General features: G+C 47.0%; 1 protein-coding gene across 1 annotated transcript in view; it reads left to right on the forward strand.

Annotated features, from left to right (window-relative positions):
- Positions 1–16,642, forward strand: part of PRDM16 (PR/SET domain 16) — a 219,821-nt gene that overhangs the window by 169,271 nt on the left and 33,908 nt on the right. Inside the window, exons 6-7 of the mRNA XM_059829873.1 lie at positions 9,015–9,117; positions 16,334–16,532. Of these exons, the coding sequence (XP_059685856.1) occupies positions 9,015–9,117; positions 16,334–16,532 (302 nt within the window). The remainder of the gene's footprint in view (positions 1–9,014; positions 9,118–16,333; positions 16,533–16,642) is intronic.

The raw sequence follows: 16,642 nt of genomic DNA on the forward strand, positions 1-16,642 counted from the left end.
CACACATGCTGGTGGAGCAGTCTCTAGGTGGGCGTGTGGGCGAGGGATATTACATGGAATTAATAGGATTTTGATAATGTTAGCAAATGTTTGTAAAGTTCTTTGAAGCTTAAACCCAAAAATGGATTCAAGATGAGCAATCCCAGTTGGGAGTTTCACAAATGTCAAATTGAGTACAATTCAAAGTTACAACTTAAATGAGAAACGCAGTCTTAATGTTATTACCGTTTAGCAAACAGGAGGCATATTTGGATGCACACAAAAAATGAGCTGAGGATGGAGAAGTACACTTCTAACAAAAACATTTAAAAATCTGTAGCTGACGGGGAAGCTAGATGAATCTGGAGTAAGCCAGCTCATGTAAAATGAGAATAGCTCGGGGTGCGCCAGAATGTCAGCCCACTTTCTGAACTTAGTTCCTGTTTTAAAATGCTTTTGAATAACTCAACTTTGGATACAGAAAAAAAACCCCACAAAAACATCACAAATCTTCATGATTTAAGCAATCTAGAAGAGATTGAGGCACAAAGCTCCAAATTTCAGCCTGCTTAGTTAAAATGAGCTGCTGATTGCTTCAGTGCCCACTCACCACTACTCACAGGCGCTCTTACAAGGAGCCTTCTAACCAAGAGCCAACATTTATCATCAACTCCTTGTCTTACGCCGTGAGCTGCTCGGTGCTTTCTGTGACGCACGCGGGGCTGCTCCCGTGTCTCAGTTCCCCAGGATGACAGGATAAATATCTTGGGGGCCATGACATTTTCCCTCACCCGTTACTTAGGTCTTTTGCCGTCCTTCATTTGGCACAGAAGGTACTGGTTTGCGAGAGTCTGCGACTGACCCGGCTTCCTTGCTGTGCATCCTACAGCTTATCTGAGCACAAACTATGAGGCTGGGGGATGCCTTTTTGGACTCCCAGCAGATTCAACAGGACCAACGCAACTGCGTACGCCATCTAATGCTTCCCAGCGCTTTGCAAGTAGCTGTAGCGTTAGCCAGGGAGGTGTGTTCCCTTCGGAACAGTACGGTTTTGCCCAGCGGTCTCTGCAGGTGACTTTTTCCTAGCGTTCATCCTTGCAAAAGGGTGGCGAAGCTGTTACCCAGAGTTTTTAGCAGCAGCAGCAGAAAAGCACGAATACTAAAGGAAGAGAAAAGACATCTCTTTTGAACTTGGGTTTCTTAAAAGAAGTTAGACTGAGGAAAGAAACTGAGCTCATACAGGTTTTTATACATGAATACACATTTCTTCTTTTTAAAATGTTAGCTTGTATGCTGCTGGTTTTTCCCAGGTTCTTATAAATGCTTAGAGTAAGGACTATGTATACATACAAAATTTGCCAGAATCCTGAAGGCTGTATCACATTTTATTCTAAGCGCAGTCGGCCCACTGCACGTCCTTCTGTCCTTGTCCCTCAGCTGGAGATTTTTGGTTGTGCGTATTTTCAGTGCGTGCAGCAATCTGCTTGGGAAGAGCAGCTGTTCATCATACACACTCACCTTCTTTTCTTTGTTTTTTTCTCTGTAATGGCCACTCTTTTACAACTTCTTAATAAATAAATTTACTAAAAGTCACATAAAAGGGGGTGGGTAGCAAGCAAATGCTTCTTCAGGAGGAAGAAAATAAAACAGTGCAGCATATAACGAAACAGTAGCAAAGCAAAAGGTTCTCTCCCCCTCAGCCTTCTTTCCCGAAAGATTGAAGAGTCTGAGGTCAGGCCAGCTGGTGGGAATGAAAAAATCCAGTCTAAAAAGCAGCAGATGATGGTGATTGATAACTAGAGGCACTGGGTGCTTTGGGGGGGAGGAGTAAAGTCAGAGTAAGGATATACTATTTCCTCCGCTATTGATTATGACAGCCTGTGGACTCATTTGAATGGCGGCAGTGTTCAGAGCAATCAGCAGCACATGAAAATCTTTCTGGATTTTTGTATTGCGATTTACGGAGGAGACAATTTGACCGTGTTTGTTCTGGAATTTCCTATTCATTCCAAGTTTTCTCTCACACCCCGCTGCTACACAAAACCACGTCTCACTACTTTCTCTCCTGGAAAGATTCTGGTGTTAGTCGGTGGCTACTTCTTTTATTGAAACTGATAATAATAATTCTGGACTGTGAAGCTTCAAAGGCTAAAGATGGCTGTGAGTGTATTCGGTTGTCACGAAAACTAAGAGAGTAAAAAGCAAATATAAATAGAAGAGTGTCAAACAGTCCGTAAGCGTGTGTGTCTGCGAGCTGATGGGTGCTTTCATCAAACTCAGTGAATTCGTAATTCACAAGTAGCCGAGGTGCGTGTTACAGGTCGTCTTCCTGCAGATACCTCTGAGTGGGAGCAATTTTGTTCGTGATTGCTTCACTGAATTGAGGGGCATTGAGCTGGACGCCTCACAGAAGGGTATGTTTGTAGCCAGGGCCGTTGTATGCTTTAAAAATGAATCCCCTCCATTTCCCTGTGGGATATATTTAGAAAACTAAATCTGTGTCGACCTCAAACTTCCCTGTGCACAAAACCCCCGTGCACAGATGGTTCAAGGGGAGATTCTGCTGGGTGCTGGTGCTCTGAGCGTCCCGCGAGTGAGAAGGGAGAGATCTCGGGAAGGAGAGATCTCGGGAAGGAGAGATCTCGGGAAGGAGAGATCTCGGGAAGGAGAGAGCTCAGGCCCTTACGAGAGTGACTCCTAAAGCCGGAAACACGTTATAAATTTTCAGAGTGACTAAGCATCGCTGATTTCTACCTAGTGCTATCTCTTAACGCTGCTGCTTGTAACTTTATTTAATTTCATGTTGCTAGCAGGGTACATTTTTTTCTGTAACAGGGACTCAAAAAACGGGGAGAAAGGCTTTATCGTTCCCGTGCAGTAGGCATGCAAAGATTTGGGGTTTGTTTGTAAATACATAAAGAAAAGAAAAGCTTTTGCAATAAAAGATTACCCACAAAATAACTAAGCAGCATTGTGTTTGTAAGAGCCAGGACAAGCTTTTAATCAAAACCGTTTGCTTTTCAGGAAAAAAATAAACATGTTTACATGGGGAGATGGTCCTTTGTGCCTCCCCCCCCCGCCCTCCCCAGACCACATTCTGGTCTTCTTTACACTCCTGTAACTGGGGAACATTCCCAGGAACGTAGAGAGAATTTTCCTGGATTTTTAGTGAAGTAATTGGCAGCAGAATCTGGACCTCTGAATGTTGGTTTTTTTCCCAATTTGCAGATTAAGATGCTGCTATTTAGAAAGAGATTCCTTGAGACATTTCATTAACTATTTTTCAATTGTGAAACCAATTTTCAAATGTAAAATACTGTTAGCCAGTTTTCTTTATGTTTATTCTTACTTGATAGGTATTTAAAAAGAATAGAAGAATCCTTGATTGACTGAGATAATTGTGTTTCTAAAGGAGGACTGGAAAAGAATGGTAGAAAAATTATATGATTTGCTGAGCGTGTCTGGAAAATGATACATGACTTCTGTTTTATTTTTTCATGTTGCTACTGCTGCCTTTGTGGGGCAAATACTTCAGCAGTTTGGCTGTTCTTGTTCAGGAGATGAATATTAAACAGAGTATATGTAATAAATATAATAGCCATGAGCTTGCTTTCAGGATGATAGCTGCTGCTTTTGTTTGTGCTACATATATTGGAAAAAAGGAGGACTAACAGGAGCTACAGTGATGGAAAAAAATCGGGCCTCTGTTTAATAAGCCAATCTTCTCTGTGTGTGTATAATAGAGATATTTTATGTGTATTTTACATACGTATTTGGCGACTCTGTTGAGGATTCCTAGGTATGTAATACAGTGCCTTAAAAAGAGGAAATAAAAAGCAGTGTGCCTTAGCTGAAACAAAGGGACGGCTACTCCAAAGGAGGAAAACAGCGGAACAAAAGCAAAATGTGCAGCCCCGTTCTGGCCAGAAACACGAGGCCAAAATTCTGCATGTTCCCTCCTCCGTGAGCCAGCCAGACGCATGCCCAGGTCTGATGGTTGTCTTAGGCAAACAGTAGGTAGAAATACTTGCCGCGTTGTTCCACTGGATTGCCAGTACAGTTAACTCTTTGCAAGGCAGGAACGTGAAGCGGCCGCGTCTTGGCTCCTTCTGCACTCTCTCTGCCCGTCACTTCTGCTGCGCGCTGCTGCAGTGAGTGGGTGTGGGTTTGAGCTTTGGGTAAACACTGCAGCTGGTTCCCCAGTTCTCTATTGCTCCTTTTTTCCTAAAGTACAAACGCCTTGCCGCAATGAAGCAAAGATAAATAGCAGACATAACTCATACAGCAGGTAAACAGTGCTGTTTCTTAAGAAAGATACCTAAATAATGAGGTAATACTCGGACGTACTTTTCTCACTCGACGTGTTTCATCTCCGTCTATTGCCTTGATACTGGGAGCGCTCACACAATTACCGCGTTGTTTCTGGGCTGTGCCTGTCTCGAGAACACTTTTTCGCAGAGAAAAGATGTACAGCTTTGATTACTTTGTGCTCCGCTCTGAGCGAGATCGGCCTCAGAGTGTGATTGTGTGTTGCGGTTCTGCATTATCGATACTTGCAGTAATTGGACCAAATTGCTTGGCTATGTGCTGCAAACCGTTACAGCCGGAGCCAGCTTTCTATGACACCGAGTTTATATCCACAGAAGCAGTTACGGAGCAGATCCGTATATCAAGCCCAGACTGGAAAAGGATTCCTCTGGGTTTTTTTACTTTCCTTTTTTTCTTCTTTCTTTAGTGCCCTGTGCCTAGAATAATCCTGATAAAAATCAAGAAGTGTAGCATTTTCAATTGCCTGGGAGAGCACTACCCAAACGCTAGTATATTGTTAACTATTCGCTGTTAAACAAAACTGACTGGTAATTAGGAGAGGTGCCCCTTTTGTTGTGAGAAATAAGAACGGATAATGTGTGGAATTTTTATATAAATGACAAACATAAATGATTTATGAATGTAAATGTTCTGATGGATTAGTAAATCTGATCTTTTTCGGTGCACAACAAATAAAAAAGGAAAGGAAACACAGCAGTGGTTTTAATTAATTCAGACCATCAGGAGCATGATTGCAAGATGAAGTTAATTATTATAATGAAATGTTTGATGAAATTAATGTGACTCCAGCAGAATCCAACTCTTCCCTCATCATTAATGAAGCTTGTACTATATTTCTCGAAGGACTGTAACAGACATGTTTTCATGTACAAGAAGCTACTTTGTTCTGAGAACAAACCGGCGGGGTAAAGGAGTTGAAGGTGGTGATACAGTGGCAATGTTAGCTCTTTAGCATTACAGCTCTGAAGGATTTTTCTGATGTAAAATTTGTGACTGTATCAGTGGACTAGGTGTACCTTTTAGATTGTGGTTTGTATTTTAGTGCTCATTTGGTTTTGGGTTACTAGCTGAAAGCAATGTCCGTTAATAGCTATTTTGAGGGCTTTCCTTTTTCCTCTTAGCTAGCTGCAAGTGATGGCACATTACAAGTTCTGTTTTACCGAGTCAAGCCCTAAGCTCTGTGCTTATTCCTAGTCTTTCTTTTGTTTTTCAGGCATTAAACTCAGTGTGGTTTGGTCCCGGGAAAGGCTTTTCTTGTTGAACAAGCAGGCAGGAAAGAGAGTTGAAGTGCAAGTGAAAAAAATAATGAGAGAAAGGAGAATTTTATACCACTTGTCGTTTGCAGTGGAATCCACAGAAATTAACTGTCTGGTCTGCATGAAACAGTCAAGTGCACTCTCTCAGAAATGCGTTCACCTCCTTACATCTATCTGTAAGCGTGTATCTTGCTGTCTGTTTTGCACGGCTCAGGATTTTTCAGCTGAGGATCTCGAAGCACCGCACAACGAGACGCTCGGATCCTTCCAGCTGCACAAGTTCACTTTTTCCGACGGTGTATCGGCTAGACGCCGTGTGGGATGAGGAGGGGTGTATCTTCAGCGGCGGAGCTGGTCGCAAACCAGCGGAGAGTTGTGATGAAAATCATGCTAAGGATTCTGGCAAGTGCAAGGATGGGTTTGTGGGCGGTTTGGGACGTACCGTACATCACAGGCAGTTAGATTTCATTTCTCTCCTTAAACGTCTGGTTTTGTGGCCGGGTCACTGCTGCCGGACCGACAGTCCGAGGAGGAGACCGACGGCCGGTTCTGGCGGGCGGCACTCGGCCGCGGGCACAGCGCTGCGGGTGTCCAGTGAGTTGGCAGATGACACTCCGGGAGGTCCAGGGCGCGCTTCGGGCGGCTGAACGGAGGCAACTGGCGGCGGCAGCCAGCGGCGCTGGCCTCGCTGCGCCGCGAGGATGCTCTGCGGGCCGCCCGCAGTACGGAGGGGCTGCGCGGGCCCGGGCCGGCCACGGCGGTGACCGCCCGCCCAAGCCCTGCCCCGCTGCCGCCGAGCCCCCGGCCCGGCCCGCGCCTCCCCTTCCTCCGAGCGGCCCGCCCGCCCGCCCCGCGCCGGGCGAGGGGCTCCGGCCGCCGGGGGGGGCGTCCGCCGCCGGAGCGGCCCGCGGGACGGCGGCCCGCGCCCCGGAGGTGCCGCGCCGCGCCCGGAGCGATCAGGTCAGGCGTCCCCGCCCGGCCCCGGGCTGCCCGCCGCGCCCCGGCCCGCTGCCTCCGTGCCGGCCCGCGCCCCCGGCGTGCCCGGCGCGGCCCGCTCCGCAGCGGCGGGCGCTGCCCCGGGCGGCCCCGCGGGCGTCAGGCTGCCGCGGCCGGGCCGGGCCGGCGGGGACCCGGCGGGCGCGGCGGGCGCGGGGCCGTCGGCGGGCGGAGCCTGCCCCCTGCTGGGGCGGGCGGGGGCCGCGCCGCGCTCCCGGGGCCGGGCCGGGCTCCCGCCGCGGCGGCCCCGCTCCCGGCCCCGGCCCCGGCCCCGCTCCCGCCGCGGGCCGCGGGAGCCCCGCCGCCTTCTCCGCCGCTGCCCGGGCCGCCTGCGAGTGGCGTCGCGCCGGCAGCTGCGGGAGTGCGCGCCGCGGGCAAGTTTTGCTCGGTGAGCGGCGGGAGTCCCGGTGCGTGCGGCGGGCGCTGCCGGGGCTGTGCGCCTTCGGAAGAGCCCTCGCCCTTCCCCGCCGGAGCGGGGCCGGGCGGGGGCACCGGGCAGCGCCCGCCCGCAGCCGGGGAGAGCGCGGGCGAGGCGTCGGGGGCGTCGTGCCGGAGCGGCGCACGGGCCTGAGGGGGCACGTGGGTCGGCAGTGCCCTTTACGGGCGTGTGGTACAGCGCCGCTTCGGGTTTGGTGGTAAGGCGGTTTTTAATCTGTTGGGAGTGTCCTGGACTCGGTCTGGAGGAAGAGTTCGGAGCAGTGACCGGATTCTTCTGTGGCCGCCGAACGGAGCGAGGGGGCTCTGGGGAGCCACGCCGCATCGCTGGGCAAGCGTTGGCAGCGTCGGCTCTTGGGACGGGGCGGGCGAGTCAGGCGGGAGCCCGGGCACCTGCTGCTCCCGCCGGGGCCGCGTCCGCCAAGGAAGGAAGGAAGGAGGCTCCGGGAGGAAAAGTGCATCGTAGTGGCACTGTTAACGCAGCCCACACGGGCGTTTGAGAGTCTTGTGCCTTCGTTCCCTGTAAATGGCAGATTGGCAGAGACTGAGTGGCAGCCAATTTCGGGAATTGTTCTGGGTAAATTGTACCTGATATCCTGAAAAAGAATGTCATGCATTGCTGTTAAAGGCAGTGCTAACAAAACTTTGCAGTTACTAACTATTATCCATTGAATTCTCACGACGTTATTGTTAGAAGAGGACAAGGTCCAGCATATGCTAAAAATTTGGAAAACACATGGAAGACACCGAGTCTGTTGGATTTCATGTAGTTCTGATTCTTTGTCGGTCACGCAAACTCCCATCCCGACGTTGATTTCCTTCTGCTGCTGTTTTTCGCGGTTTTCCTTGCGGAGGTCTTGGTGAAATGCCCTCCCCATTGAAGTTACTGAGCTCGCTCTCCACGCCCAGAACTGCCCAGGCACCATGTTGCGTGGTCCCCGTGAGCAGCGTGCGCCGGTGGGTGCGATTTAGTTACCAGTCGTTACGGGCACCCAGCAAGCTCTCTGCCTGCTGGCACCAATAAGCTGCTATCAGCACACTCTTCCTCCCCACGATCTCCACCGTTTTGTCAGCGGGAATGAGGCCATCGGGGTCAACCCAGTTGTCACTGGACATACTGCTGTGGTTCCTGTTTGCTTTGGGGGTAAATTGGTAAAGATGAGCGTGTGATGTGCACGGAAACACACGCTAACATGTTGATGCCTTGCAACGTTACACTTCGTTGCATCTTGGATAAAGGGGGTTTCTTTCTCATTGTGCTATTTTCTAAGAAACACATCCTTGGAGTGCAAGAATTCATTTTGGTTCAGGGAAGCTGGGTAAGGCCTCGGTATCCTTTAAACCAGGTTCTGCACGCTTTAAATGGCACTGTGAGTGGGGCATTCAGCGGGCGTGCGCTCTCTGCCCTTGTGTGAAGGCCGTTTCGATGTCTGGGCTTGCCCTCCGGTGTGGTGACAAAGGTACGGCAGGCGAGCAGTGCTGTGCTCGCTACGTCTCGGAAGGTCCAGGTTCTGTGGTTAGCCAGGAGCTCCGGATGGGGATAGACTGCTCACCTGGAGTGGTTCAGATCTGGTCTTCAGGGGTCAGGTCCTCAGGCTCTAGGTGAGAGTAATGTGCAAAATAATTCCGTGAAGATATGCTAATTCAGCTCGCTAATCATCAGGCCAATTTCGGCTTAGAGAAGCAGAAACTTAAATGCGTCAATTCCATCAGTTTAATCTTCCCTTCGCTGTAACAAATACACTTATAGGAGGTAGGGAAAACAATGGGAAGATTTTGTGTAATTTGAAGGAGAGAGGCTGTTACTGTAAATACTACTTTATTGTCTAAGCCGCGTGAAACGCTGACACACATAGAGTAAAATAAAGGCAGAAAAAAAGAGCTCTCAGTAGCAATTATCACACAAATCAAGTGACAGCCTCCCCTATTAGCTGGAATCATTTGAGTTATTGGTTAAAATGTAAAATGCAAGTCTTTGCATATTTAACATGTCTCTCAATTTTTGTTTCTGATTCCCAGATCTATTATAAAGTTATTAAAGAAATTGAGCCAGGAGAAGAGCTCTTGGTGTATTTGAAGGAAGGTGGTTATTCACTTGGGAACATGGCGCCCAGCATGGAAGGTAAGGCCTCCTTTTGCTAGACAGGACCTTTTTGCATCCTCACCAGCAAACCCAGGCGTGTTCAGAACCTCAGTTAGTGCTGAACTGGGACAAAACCTGATCCGTTACCTGCCCCTTCTGTAACTGTTAATATTTTATGCTTATTTCCACTCTGTCTCTGGTGAGGGTAGCTGTCTTAGTCAATAATAGCAAGCAAGTTTTTATTAACCTCAAGGCATGCAACAGATTAATTTGCTGCTTCTCTTTGAGGAACGTTGTGGTTTTGAATATGATTGGAGGTGCCGTTTTAATTCCCAGGGTCACCGTTTTTCTTTGGGTGTAATAAAAATGGGCCAAACCGTTCCAAGGCTCGCAGAACACTGTTCATTAGAGCTTTAGATTACACGGAAAAGGGGCATCCAGGCAGAGGATGGAAGGGTCGTCGCTCGAATTATTATTGCTAGAATATGGATACCTCTGAAACCCTGAAATGATGCAGTGAAGGCCAAAAGAATGATTATTTTTAAAAGAAAGGTCACCTTTTTATCACTGCAATATCTCTCTCCTGCCGGGCAGTGAGCTGCTATTGCAGGACAAGGTGCGTAGCTCAAATAGGTTCACAGAGGGAGAAGTTTCCTTAACTGCGTATTGCGTGCGGAGCAACCTGAAAGACTAAGCCTTATTCACGTCTTCATATATTAGCATAACCGTTTTCCTCTAAATATCCTGCAGCTAATTGCTGAAGTTCAGCCATCACACAGGCTATCTAAAAGGCCACGATGCTTCCCAGGTTAAGTCAGCGTTTTCTAGCAAGCTAGGGCAAGGAGCAGTGCGCTGAGATCTTCCGATTCTCCTGCTACACCGGACCGGTGCTGTGTGAAATTCAAGAGGACATGTAGAGAGGGATGGGAAAAGAGAAAGAAAAGAGAAGGCTTTGAGTCCTTCCTCCTTTTTCACGGTGCACAAAGATGGCTAGAAACCACTTACCTTTTAACAGCAAGAAGCATGCAGCTTTCTGCTTGTCATTCCGTTAGGCTGCTGAAAGCTTTGGATTCAATTTTAGTTTCCCAAAGATCCAGAAACATTTGGTACTGCAGAGTAAGAATAGCCAGAATTCCTACAGTAAGATGAGAAACCGGATTCAGGGGTTTGGGAAGGGAGCGCAGAGGGAGCTGAGTGACTGCAGGGGCTGTTGAGGGCGTTCAGGAGGCGTCATTCTGGGGACAGGCTGCTGCTCACCTGCTCTTCGCAGGGTCCTTGCCTGCTTCTCTGCGGTAGCTGTTGCTGGCTCTTGTCAGCGACAGGAGGGCAGGTTAGCAGGACACATGGCCTGAAATATTCTGGCAATCTGAGAGTGTCGCCGGGACTTTTTTTTTCTTTGTTGGAGTGCTTTTCTCAACGTTCATCGGAGACTCTGACTAATGTTTGGTATCCCACTCCTTTCACTGCCAGTGGCAGAGCCTGTCGGTAGAAACACTCGGTGCAGTGGAGGTGATCTCTTAGGAAAACTAGGAAAGATGTGCTCCACCATTCCCAAAAATATTACAGAAACAAGGCAACAGCACAGACATACCTAGAATAATCAAAAAGTGTACAATTCTTACTTTAGAACGGTTGTTTGCAAGTCCACATCTTTCCCTGAGATGAGTGCAAACCCCTGACATAGCAGAGCATTGCAGAAGCCTCACGTGAAGTTCATCGCGATGCTGAAATGAGATGAAAATCGGTCTGGACTCGCAAAGTTCTGCTCTGGTTTATAGGGTTCTTAGTTCCCTTGACATTTGGTGACAGTGCAAGTTAGAGAACAGCGTAAAAGGTACATGAATTTTCCCAAGTGAAGAGATTATTAGGGCATATTACTTATGTCTTTTTCTGTTCGTTTGTTGAACGGAGAGCCTGTCGCAGGTTTTACGTTATTATTTGATGACTAATGTCTATAAATATATTCTCATCTACCAGTCTTTTTTAAACTATTAGTTGGAAATACTTTCTGTGTGATTAATGGCTGAAATTTGAGTTGTCTCACCTGGACATTATACAATACTTTTTTTTCTTTCACCGCTATTGGAATATAATTTTCAGATTCAAATTTGCAGTGAAACTCTTTAAGAGTACACATATGATACACGCGGTTAGTTTGAAATACTTCTGAAAAATGGATAGTTTGAGGATTAGTGCTGCTGAAAGCTCTTTTGCTGAAGGTCCGTGGGTGACGTGAATGAACAGGCGGTGCGGTAGCTGCTCTCTCACTGAGATGTCAGGATTTCAGTGTAATCCCCCCCCAAAAGTTAATAGTTTTCTTGAGACCAACACACAGAGATGAGTGATTTCTGTATTCACAGTGATGGAGTAACACATACCTTTTTTGATGTCAGGAAGACATCAGAAAGAAAACTCACCACTGTTTTGCATTTCTGTTTCTCACAGGCTTTTATTTGAACAAGCAAAAAGTGCTCCTTGTTTTTGTCATTATGTAACATTTATCTGTGTCTTCCAGGTAATGTCTAGTGCTTTTGCCGCATAATTGCTTTCAAATTATAATAGGCCAACATTAAATATTTGACTTCCTAATAGTTTTTACTTTCAGTAATGCTGTCTTCCTGCTGCCTCGCACCCCCATTTCGATTCTGAATTAACAAGAAGGAAAATGCAAAATTGTTCCACACAAAGACAATTATCATAAAAATCTTTTATCCAAACCCCAGCCAAACACAGCAGACCCCTTATCACTGCAGGAATTTTGAGTAGGGCACTTGAACTCCTTTGAGATTCGAGTCTGGTAGATTAGCATGTAGATGCCACATAATTGTGTTCCCCTTGGTTTCTCTGAAAGCTATTAGGCCCTGATTTATTTTTCTGTTACATTCCTGCTTTGTCCTGAGTGTTACTGATGGAACTTAAGATAGACACATATAACCATAGATTTGACAAACCAGACAGAGAGAACAGGCAGCAATTTTTTTGTAACTGGAGTTTTCTTTTCTTTTTATCCCCTTCTCCCTGTAAGACACTGAAGTAGTAACCTTTTTTGAAGGGCAGTATTTTCGTTTGCAGTGCTTAAAGAAAGAAGAAAACTTTAATGAGGACTTGTTTTGAAGGGCAGCATTTCTATTTTTGGTGCTTAAAGAAGGAAAACCCAGAAACTTTAATGCACCTGAAGTCTACATGCTGGTTGCCTGATACAAAGACGGAAAATAGATACCAGGTCTTCTTAGTTCGGTCCTGAGCCTCCTTTGTTACTTAGGTTTCATTTTTGCAGGGTGATGGTCTGGCCCTTAGTCTACAGGTCAGTTCCTTTCCCTGCAGCGGTGTTTACGGAGAAGTCTGATCTCTGATCTTCTGAAGTGCAGAAACGGGAATGCCGGAGGAATGGGTGCTGGGTATTGATGCGATACAATCAGCTACTCTACCAGCCAGTCAGTTCTTCCTCTGTTTAACCTGTCTGAGCGTTGGAATAATATTTGCAACCAGTGGCAACGTCTATAACATGTGACTATGAGGCTTTTAATCATGTATTTGTCAGTTCTCTAATTCTTCTTTTCAATAAAAATCTCTTTTTCCAAACCCAAATATTCTGATTTTATTCTGATATTATTTCTACTCGTGAAAAAGCGGTTGTGTTTGATGATAGTAGAGGAGTGGTGTTGTTGCTGCAGCACGAGCCTGTGCGACACAGACAGGCTTTTCTTCGCTTTAGTGACGTGCAAGGGCTGGATCTGTAAAATCGGTGTTGCTCTGAAAGCATGCAAATGCAAAAGCAGAAAATGCATGTCTCAGCTGAGCTGGCTTGTTTCTTAATGGAAGTCTGATGGGGCAGCTCCTCAGCTGGTGTAAACGTAGCAACGCCAGCTTCCAGCGACTGAGGGTCATGTTGTGTTGTGTGTGATTTGTGGGAGATCTGGAGTTCTGCTGACCGAGGACAAGGAGAACTAGAAGCAAAATCTCTTCCCTAACAGTTATTACTGAGGCTGTTAATGTATTTCATCTGTCTGTCTGTCTATCTACCTACTCTGTAACCTCATAGAAAGGACAGAAATGATGTTTTTCCCGTTGATAGAGCAGGTAGTGCTGTATCAGGCTGTATACTGTGGGAGGGGGTGCTTGCCAATTGCCCATCTTTAGCCAGTATATAAAAATTTTTCTCCATGGCTAGTTTTCCAAACTCGAAGTGGATTTCTGGTTCCTAGAGGATAGTTTGGGTGAAATAAGATACAATTAACCATGTAAATCTCAGACTGAAGTAGGAAGAATTTAGGACGGATTTGCAGAAGGTATTTTAATGCATTTTCTTTGAAGTTGAAAAAAAAGAAAAAAAAAAAATCTGTTTCCTACATTCCAAGTTTTCAGGTCTGGGGAATTGCCATTTTGAGCTTGAGAAATGCTGGGAGTTTCGTGGGAGCTTCTTAGGAGGTGAAGCTCTCTGGGAGTTCCCAAAGCGGAGGGCTTTCAGTCGCTTCTGCAAAAAAGCCTTCTCGCGTTGAGCCATCGCTGTATTTACAAAAGAGCGAGGAGGGGAACATTTGTGTTGCGGGCTGGATTCTCAGGCAGATGAACGTTATCTGGAGTGACTGAGGGATTTATCCTGTTACTCCACAGTTCAGTGGGCTGCATGAGTCAAATGAACTTCTGTCCCACGTACGTCTCAAAGAGTCAGAAACAGAACAAAGTAAGGTCGTGTTTATTAGTGCCAGTGACACTTCTGAGTACAGCTTGACGTCTGAGACTATGAAACTGAACGTTGTAGCAGATAAACACTCGTTTCAGTGTGCATGAGAGCTAATGGGAGCTCACTAATAACGAGGAGAGACGGCATGACGAGATTATTGCCTCAGCCCACGCAGTGCCTGACTTTGGGACGCTTGATGCTGTCAGCCCTGTCTCTTCTCACCCGAGTTATGGATGTGTGGAGAGTGACAAGGTACAACACACCTAAACCTGCTGCTTTCACGCTAAGAATGTTTTCTGTCCGTAAACATGTGTAGATGAAATCTTAAATTCTGCAAGGTAACAGTGTATGCTTCATGCTGTTGTTACAAGTAAAATGCAATAGCAAGACATGTCATGATACTACAATTACACCCCCCGCCCCCGCCTAAAAAGTAGTTTGGATTATTTTAATGGTAGGTTATACATGGTCTCTCCATACTGCTAGGTAGTCTTTTATATCCCGATTTCCACGTTTCCTTCCCCAGGGACATAAAACGCGTGAGATACATATTGGTACTGTTCCGCAAAATGCTGGTAAACAGAATTCCTCTAAGGAGCAGAGCAGGGCCTGATCCGCTTCATTGTGAGGCTGCTGATAGCAATTGCAGAGTATACGATGCCTCAAAACCAGTTGGAACGGGAAAGATCTCGGTATTTTCTTCCCTTAGGTCTCCTTTTTTAGTCAAAATCCTCTTCCCCCCCCCCCCCCCCCCCCAAGGAAAATGTTGACCTGCTGGATTTTGTTTCTTTTCACATCCCTCTCTTCTGCAGCTCAGGAAATCCTATAGCATCTCTGTATTTTATTCATTCCTCGTGCAAACGGGGTATAGTGCCACTAGACAAGCTGCTTGGATAAATAGCAAGGCTTCGCTGATTGTGTCTTAGTGGTATTTTCTTTTTTAGCTGTGTTTGACTTTTTCCAGTTTGTGGGCATGTCGATACTTTCCGTGTAGGTGTGGACTGCTTTGGGTTTCATCTGCCTACATAGCTTGCTGTAGCAGCTTACGGGATCTTGTCTTTCTTAGTCACCGCAGAAGCAAGTCACAAACTCCCCGGCGTGCAGGGGCACGGGTTGAAAACCACAGCCTGAGTTTAAATAGGCTGTATTGAGAGAAACGGCGAAAGGAGATTATTGCCCGAGTGCAAGCGGGGAGGAGGCGGTCCCTGGGTGTGACAGTGCCTGTGTTTATACTCGTGTCATGCTTTTAAGAAAATTAACCCTGATTTCTATAAAACACAATTTCAGTCCCTAAAGCACAGCCTAAGTGGTTGTAATTGTGCAAAACCTTGGGCAGACAAGCACACGGGGTACTGTAAACCAAGGCTTTGCTGACAGGTTGCAGATTTTGAAAACGGCTCCAGGCAGAGAAGCGGCCACGAAGACGCGCGTGCCGCCCGCGTCTTACCCCGTCGTCCCCTTTCCCACGGAGCAGCAGCGATCGGGGATGGATCAGCTCCGTCACAGCGCGGGCTTTGGGCTGCATCTCTTAGAAAGAATATTTCCGCTCTTCCCCCTGAGCTAACACGTTTTACCCCAAGCTTTCCTTTTGAAAGTAAAGTTATCAGAAAAAGAGAATAAAACTTAATGCGAAACAGAGCCCCGGAGTCCAGAGGAAGAGGGCAGAGGAGGACAGGGAAACGCGGCACCAGTGGCTGAGTGGTGGCTGGAAAGCTGCTGTTCCGAGCTGGCTGCTGGGTGGAGAAACCCGGAGCTGTCCCGACTCCCTCACAGAGGTCGTTCTCCTGGAAAATTTACAGCTCTGAGCTGATTGTTTGGCTTGGCACTATGGTCAGGATGCTGCCTTGTAAACTTAATAATAGCTGCCCTCTTTTTAATTTGTTTGACCTTGACTACAATAATTTATTATGTGCATTAGATTTTTTTTTTTAAATTAAAAAAACAAAACAGCACAACAACAAGGAATTTGGCTCCCTTTTCTTTCTTCCATGGTACTCTGGTTTTGAACTCCTCGGGTTTGATGGTGTGCTGTGCTTCTGCGGTTGTGCAGGACGAGTTAAGAGGATAACATTAGAAAGACATTTTCATAGAAAGGAGCTTCTCCAGGTTTGTGCTGTGGCGATTTGCTTTTCCCAGTGTGTCTGTCTTTGAGTGTGGTTTGTTCCTTTTTTCCCTGGCAGCCCCTTTTGAGGAAGAGCTCATTCGTATTTTCAAGAAACCTCACTGCAAACAAACGAAATACTCCAGAATAGCCCCAGTATTTTGTGTATCTGCTGATTCTTGTGGGTCTCTATGTCTCAGCAGAGGCCAGGACACAAAGAAAACAAGATCTTTCCTGGTCGTGTGATTTATAATTTTTTTTTCTTACTGCTTAAAGTGAAAGCAATCTGCTGGCACAGCCTACCTTGGTTTCTCTCTCCTGTCACTTGCAAATTTCCTCTTTGGTTGGTTGTTTGATAGATCCTCACAGAATAGCACATTTTCTCTACAAGGCCAGCGCTGGGTAAAATAATTAGACTTGCTTGAACGTCCTGATCCACAAGTCAAAATCATCTTCTCTCTCTGTTGTAGAAGAGCACACGTTCCGCTGCGAGGACTGCGATGAACTTTTCCAGTCAAAGCTCGACCTGCGGCGACACAAGAAGTACGCCTGCAACGCTGTCAGCTCCCTGTACGAGACCCTGAATGACGAGATCAAGCAAGAAGGTCTCGGAGATGGACAGGTCTATGAGTGCAAAGACTGTGAGAGGATGTTCCCCAATAAATACAGGTACCGGCACACTGCCAGACCCCGCTCTGGCCTGCCCCTCTCCGTTACTCCTGCGCAGTCCTGTCTGATGGTGGGAAACAGGGGACCAAGGTGGGAGCTGGGCGGCTCGG

This window comes from Gavia stellata, chromosome 27, assembly GCF_030936135.1.
Source record: "Gavia stellata isolate bGavSte3 chromosome 27, bGavSte3.hap2, whole genome shotgun sequence".
Lineage (NCBI taxonomy): Eukaryota > Metazoa > Chordata > Aves > Gaviiformes > Gaviidae > Gavia > Gavia stellata.